This window comes from Scleropages formosus, chromosome 25, assembly GCF_900964775.1.
Source record: "Scleropages formosus chromosome 25, fSclFor1.1, whole genome shotgun sequence".
NCBI lineage: Eukaryota > Metazoa > Chordata > Actinopteri > Osteoglossiformes > Osteoglossidae > Scleropages > Scleropages formosus.
In genome coordinates this window covers 17,032,825-17,039,549 of record NC_041830.1, presented here as the reverse complement: position 1 = coordinate 17,039,549, position 6,725 = coordinate 17,032,825, and the positions used below count along the sequence as shown (strand labels likewise).

At 55.0% G+C, this 6,725-nt stretch overlaps 1 protein-coding gene across 1 annotated transcript; it reads right to left on the bottom strand.

The window, feature by feature from the left end:
- Positions 1-1,660: 1,660 nt before the first annotated feature.
- On the bottom strand, positions 1,661-6,725 carry LOC108921531 (C2 calcium-dependent domain-containing protein 4C-like). The gene is made up of 2 exons (XM_029249324.1): positions 6,671-6,725; positions 1,661-5,029 (listed from the first exon to the last, which is right to left on the bottom strand). The coding sequence occupies exon 2, from the start codon at positions 5,009-5,011 to the stop codon at positions 3,698-3,700; it is 1,314 nt and encodes a 437-aa protein (XP_029105157.1). The 5' UTR covers positions 5,012-5,029; positions 6,671-6,725; the 3' UTR covers positions 1,661-3,697.

Sequence of the window (6,725 nt, the reverse complement as noted above, 5' to 3'; positions counted from 1 at the left end):
GCTCCTGGAGCTCTTGGATGTTCGAGCGGGAAGGGCTGCACCTCAGCGTCCTTGGATGACCTGTGCGGAAATCCAGGGGAACCTACCTGACCTGGGCCTACAGAGGCTCCTGGATGCTCCGGTGCTGCAAGAGACGCCTCGGAGCGAGCGAACTCGTGGGCGACGCGTGTCGGAAACCTTCTTTCTATGAGCCGCTAGCAAGCAGACAGACGCAGACAAGAGATCCACAATAAACTTGGTTTTAATCAAGGCATCTCTTTCCAGATACAGACATGTACATGACAACTTGAAACACACCGTCAGGGCCATCATTTCTGACAACGCTTAAAAATTTAAACATCCTCCAGGTGAACCGAGCAACGTGATTTGCGATCGATGAAGCAGCACAAAGGGGGCCCCGGCGTTAGCAGAGACGAAGAGACACTTGGTTCTTAATAACCTGTCTGAGCTTGAAGATGCTGTCAGTGCTGCAACTTTCATCTCATTCTCATATGAAATGTGATCGCTGGAAAGAATATGAACATGCTTCCCCCACGGTGGGTCGCTTTCTCCTCCGCACAAGAGCGGGAACCGTTCCGAGTTTCTGCGATCTGAAAGATTTCTGTCACTCAGGACAACTCGCCCCCCCGCGCAATTAAACTGTCATTCGGCTCCGAATAATAAGGGGCCGGCCAGCAACGGCGAGTTAATGGGAAATTTAATACCTGCAATTTGACACTACTTTAATGAATGCTGGAAACAGAAATTGTAATACCTTAATTAAGAAGGAGTGAGCATGGGGGGGTCCTGGACATGGAGAAAGGAGTTTGTGTGGACGGCACAGGACTTCCGGTCCACACGTCGACCAGACCATTGGTGCACCCAGAGGGTCTAGGTGCGGATGCACTAGCTAGTAGAAAACGAGTGCAGGAGAAGTTTGATTTTAAAAATGTATCGATGATACCTGGGGGGGGGTGCAGTGGCACAGTGGGTTGGACCAGTGCCTGCTGTGTGGTGGGACTGGAGTTCGAGCCCTGCTTAAGGTGCCGTGTGGCCGACTGGTACCCCATGTGGGGTGTCCCCTGCGCCCGGTGTGGCTGGGCTAAGCTCCGGCTCAGCGCGACTCCGCTCAGGACAAGCGGCTGTAGACCTTGGTTGGTTGCTATCGATCAATACCGAACTTTAAAACAGTAATTTGAATATTAAAGTATCACAGTATGAAGTAGTTGCTCCACCTATATTCTGCTGTTTTTCTTGTCCTCGCTGAAGGGAAAATATGCACCTTGAGACGACTCTTCCAGAACATGCCAGAAGATCAGACGTGTGTTAAAGGTGAAACCTGGAAGCCTCTGGCTTCATGTGTGACACCACAAGTGCCTTATTTATAGGTGACCCTAAGATCTGTGAAAAATGCGAAGGAAGATGCAAATGGAAATAACTTCAAATGTACTGGCACGCTTGCCTAATCTGGGCACGCACGCACGCACGCACGCACGCACGCACGCATGCACTTTCTGAACCACTTGTCCCATACGGGGTCGCGGGGAGCCGGAGCCTAGCCGGAAACTCAGGGCATAAGGCCGGAGGGGGAGGGGACACACTCAGGATGGGACGCCAGTCCGCCGCAAGGCACCCCAAGCGAGACTCGAACCCCAGACCCACCCGAGAGCAGGACCCAGTCCAACCCACTGCGCCACCGCGCCCCCCCTCCTAATCTGGGCAATGTGCATAAATTAATATTTTTCTCTCATTGTTATAAATGAACACTATTGATGCAGCTGTTTATGAGAATTACTTGTTTAGAACCGCTCAGAGCTCACGCAGTTCTCTTTGTGCGCAGAAATGCTCTTGAGACGTATGAGCTACAGGGACACACAGCACCCTGCTCGAGGTCCCGCTGCGGCCGGACGTTCTCCTGCTCCTGCTCACACGCACTGCGAGCCCAGGGGAACCGGGATCCCCGCTCACCCCTCCTCCGCAGGACCGCAGGACCGAGCCCTCCGCTGCGCGAGACAGGCGCTTTGGAAATTAAAAAATACAAGACAGCGTTCCGTTAACCGTTTGGTTCTCCATCTAAAGCACGAGTGGCGTTGTGCACTTCTTGTTGTGCCTTCTTGTGGGAACAATGAGGAAGACTGTTGCTTTGGGAGCGGACTGAAGAGTTACATTCCGGGCTTCCGAGCGTGCAGTTCTTGTGTGGAAAAAGTCAATACCTCCATTGAGAAGCACATATTTACAGAAGGATTCACGCCAAACTTCTCACATTTACGCAGAAGCACGACTACTTCATCGGAAGGAGAGCCACGGACATCGCGCCATACCGGACGCAGCCGACCGGATACGTGAAGGAAAAAAACGATAGAATTCTGCAGCCAAAATAACCAGGGTGAATAGGAGTGAAAAGCGGTGAAGGCTGTGTGGCGTGCGGCACCTCGCACCGACGACGGCGCTTTACGAGAGGAAGTGGAAAAATCACGAGCGAGCGACTCGCACCGCCAGGACGCCTTCCGGCTCCACGGCTTTATGCCCACTGTGACTCGGCACCAAAAGGTGGGTAAGGAGCGGGCGCAACTTTCTCATGGACACGAGGACGGCGGTTCCACAGCGCTCCCATCGCTACCTTTGGAAACGTAACGAAGCACTTGGTCGCGCAAGGTACCCGAGGGCCTCGGAAACCATCGAGGCGACGATGGGAAAAGCGGAGCGATGCCAAATTGGCCTGTGCCAGGAAGCGTCACCCTTCACCTTTGGACACCCTTCAGTGCTGGGGATCTAAAAGGAACTCAAATAAAAGCTCATTTTGATCAATGACATTTGGCACCATAAATATTTTGCAAGCAGCAACGTGCGTTCAGAGTCCTGTTAACGGCAGAAGAGCGACGCCATCGGGCAGGAGTTCCGGCCGAGATCAAAGTTGCTCGCAAAGCGCGGTTCGGAGGAAGTCCTGGCGTTAAAAAGCACGGCACAGTCTGAACGACAAAACCATGCAGCTTCAGCTTCTTCAGCACAGCAGCACACCTGGTACATGCAGAGCCCGGTGTGGACGTGCCAGCGGAACACGAACACGTTCAAAACACGCAAGGATGGGAGACTTTGCAAGTTCAGGGAGCCAAATACAGCGGCCAGCCAGGCCTTTCGTGACCGAGAGCCGCGAACCGCATGTGGTCTCCGGTGCCGTTACTTCAGGAACTGCTCAATAAGGCTTGTGGGTGCTCCTCCCTCCGGTCTCACAGCGCTCACAATAAAAGCTCATTAAGGGATTCAAGCGAGCAAACACCAAGGGCGGGGAAGAGTGCGGTGCACTGACATACCGCGGTGTAAACAGTGTCTGCGGAGCGGCACCCGGAACTGTGCCTCACCGGCACTCATTTGCATTTCCGGTTATTACGGGACTTCAAAGCCCTGAGCCGCGCCGACCCAGAATACATTAGACACGAGCCGCTTCGTGCAGACGGCGTTCATACAGACAACGGCGGTACGCCGCGGTAGGCATGCGCACACGCAGGAATGCTGCGGAACATCTCGACTTGAGCAGGTCAACATGGTGTTCGAAAATGACGTAACCGCGGGCGATTTCCGTAGGCCCGTGGGAAGCGAGGGAACGCGACTCGTCCCAGAAGCCGCCGGTGGTGGGACGTCGTGGCTGCAGGATGAGGGGGATGAAGGCGAGGAGGAAGGGGGCGAGGTGGCAGGGCCGCACACTCTCTGTCCTCTTGCCCTACAGCCCCGAGATGAGCTCCCGCAGGGGGACTTCTCGTTCGCCCAGCAGCACGTCTCTCTTCAGGCTGGTGCCCTTGTTCACCACCTTCATCTTCAGCGCCATCTTCTTGGCCTGCGCCGACGGCAGCGAGTCGAAGAAGAAGTCTTCGTTGAACACGGGGTTGCGGCTGTTCTTGATGATGGTGCTCCTCTGCTTCTGCACCTTGCCAGGGTTCAGGTACAGCGCCACGCAGCAGTTGATGTTTTTCGGGTCGAACGTGCGGTCGTACAGGTCCTCGGCGGCCAGTACGCGGATGCGCAGACGCGCCGCCTCGGGGTCGTAGTGCGCGCGCAGCCGCAGAGAGCCGCCCCGGTGCAGGTTCACAGTGTGCTCCCGCTGCAGACGTTCTGAGGCTCCGCCCCCTCCCGAAGCACCGCCTCCCTGGGCCCCACCCCCAGCAAAGGACAGGGGGCAGCGGAGCCGGCGTTGCAGGCTGGGACTCGTGTCGGCAGAGCTGCATTCATCCGTGGAGAGCGAGCTGTGGCGGGCAAAGCTGCGCTTGGCCTTCACCACCTTGGCCTGGGTCTCCTGGGTAAACATCTTGAGGAGGGAGGCGGAGCGCGACAGCAGCGGAGAGCCGAAGGGCGACGACTCGGCCGAGGAGCACGTGTCGCTCTCCCCGCCGCTGAAGTATCGATACGGGTTCATGTGGGAGGTGCCGCAGTCGGCTGGGTTCAGGTGGTTGCCCTCGCCGGCTCCCTTCTTGCGCTGAGAGCTGGGGGACGTGATGGGGCTGCTGTGGTCGGCGTGGAAGAGGGACTCCTTGCGGCGGGTGTGGGGGCTCTCCATGAGGGTGGCGAAGCCGTAGGACGTCTGCGCTTTGGGCACGTAGGGCAGCGACATGGCTGTCTGCGACTGAGGGTCCGCGTTGGTAGCCAAGTGCCCCGCGTCAGCCACCACCAGATCGTCGGCGCTCTCTATCTGGATGATGTGGCGGTTGGCGGATTTGAGCAGGTTCCTCGACTCCCCCGTGAGCTTGCCGATGGGACGGGGGCTATGAGGGCTACGGGGGCTGCGGGGGCTTCCTGGCGTCCTCTTGCTGCCGATGGCCTGCTCAGAGTTGGAGGCCCGCAGCACGGCTTGAGGCTGGACGTCGGGCGGCTCCCCCTCGGGGGGGCAGCACACCAGCTTGGGCGGGATGAAGAAGTCGGGGATTTTGTCCGGGGTGAGCACGTTGCTGTAGGGCGGAGCCTTCGGCTGTTTGTCCGCCGGCTCCCGGTGCCGCGAGGAGCTGCTCTCCATCGACCCGCGAATCTTCTCCAGGAGCCACATGGTCCAGCTGACCTAAGCCTGCAGTCACACGGAAGAGGAACATGGGATTGTGGGAAATCTGGGAAAAGGACTGCAGGAGCGCCACCCTCAGCCTAATGTGATGATAGAAAAGAAGATGGGCACCAGGACCACTGGGATTTCGCACAATACACTAAAGGCCACGTGTCAGTGGACGAACACAACTGGTCAGGACCGGTGCAATGAGGGGTATCCATGTGGACAAATAAGTTAGACATTCCTGGAGGCAAAAGCGCATGGAAGGCCGATGTGGATGAAGAGGGAGGAGAGACAGAGCTCCAGGTCCTGGCGCGCGCTCACCGCCACAGTCATAAATCAGGGACATGAGTAATGGTTTTAAAAAGTTCACAGGCCCGGAGTGCTCACACTTCTCCGCTAAAGACGCACAAATTAAATTACACCTGGCACGGTGACGAACGACCCAATAGTAGTTCTTTAATTGTGCGCGCGTGACGGATAGGTGTTTTCAGCGGGGGGGACTGAGCACCGCTCCTCCTGCCACTCACATGACTTTTTTTCCCCCCGCGCGCAATATAAGCTAAAGCGTGTATTTGCACCATTTGCAAACATTAGAAGCCGCCCCCGTGTTTCCGAAGCGCGCGCTCTACTCTACTGTACCCCGCGCGCGCCTCACTTACAGTACGGCCGTGTCACAGCGCAGCGCTTCAATTATTAACAAAGCGAGGGACACTTACAAATAATAAGAAAAAAACAAGACAGTGTAACAGTAAACAAGCAGTTTTCATCTTATCGCGTCATTTGGATCATATATGACCGTATTTATTATTCATATATAAATATTACATATTCTGTAAAAGCTATTCTGCGTGAGCTTTTATTATTCTTTCTCTCTCTCTCTCACACACACACACACACACACACACACACACACACAATGAGGAGACAGAAAAATTTAACCAGTTATTATTTGTGTCTCCCACTGGCAACACGGATAAATGGGATTGGATCCCATCGCCTGCTGATCCATCAGATCCCCCATCAGGCTGCGAGCTCTTTTGTTTAAGGTGTGCGTTGTGTTTCAGGGCCGAACGCTCATTTCCTGCTCGCTACACTGTTACAGTAGGAGATCGGATCTCCTTTGTGTCGCATTTCTCCGGGAAAGTTGGCGGTGTGTGAAGAATCAATGGGAGCGCGAGCGGCGCGCAGGAAACGGACTCGCTGCGTATCGCTGCTCACGAGACACACACACGTACTAGCGCATTGTCTCATCTCACACACACACACACACACACACACACACACCACCCTGATTCAGTTCATTACATCGCATCAGCTACTGCGCATTTCATTAAGCTTATTTTACATTACATAAATTCAATATAATTATTATATTGCTGCATACATGAGGTACATTTTCTATTATATTAGCGTCTCTTTACTGAGATTTAATTATTACTTTTTGCACCGTATTACACTTACTTACTGACAGTCACATAGTACTCCTCGAATTCAGATCTAAACTCGACCTGATGCTTGTTAAAGATCCGTCTTCTTAAACTCCAACCCCGGAGCGCCAACTACTCGTCGCGATCTGCGCTCAAATGGACAAAAGTGACAGTGAACGACACGAGGACGCGCTTCCGGAGACACCACGCGCACGGACGCGCCACCGCATCGCACCTGTTGATGTGACCGATGACTGCGATGACTGCGATGACTGCGTCGCGCCCGCCGC

What these genes read in the sequence shown, in the direction of transcription:
- LOC108921531 (XM_029249324.1), bottom strand. Translation starts at nt 5,011, where the DNA reads ATGTGGCTCCTGGAGAAGATTCGCGGGTCGATGGAGAGCAGCTCCTCG.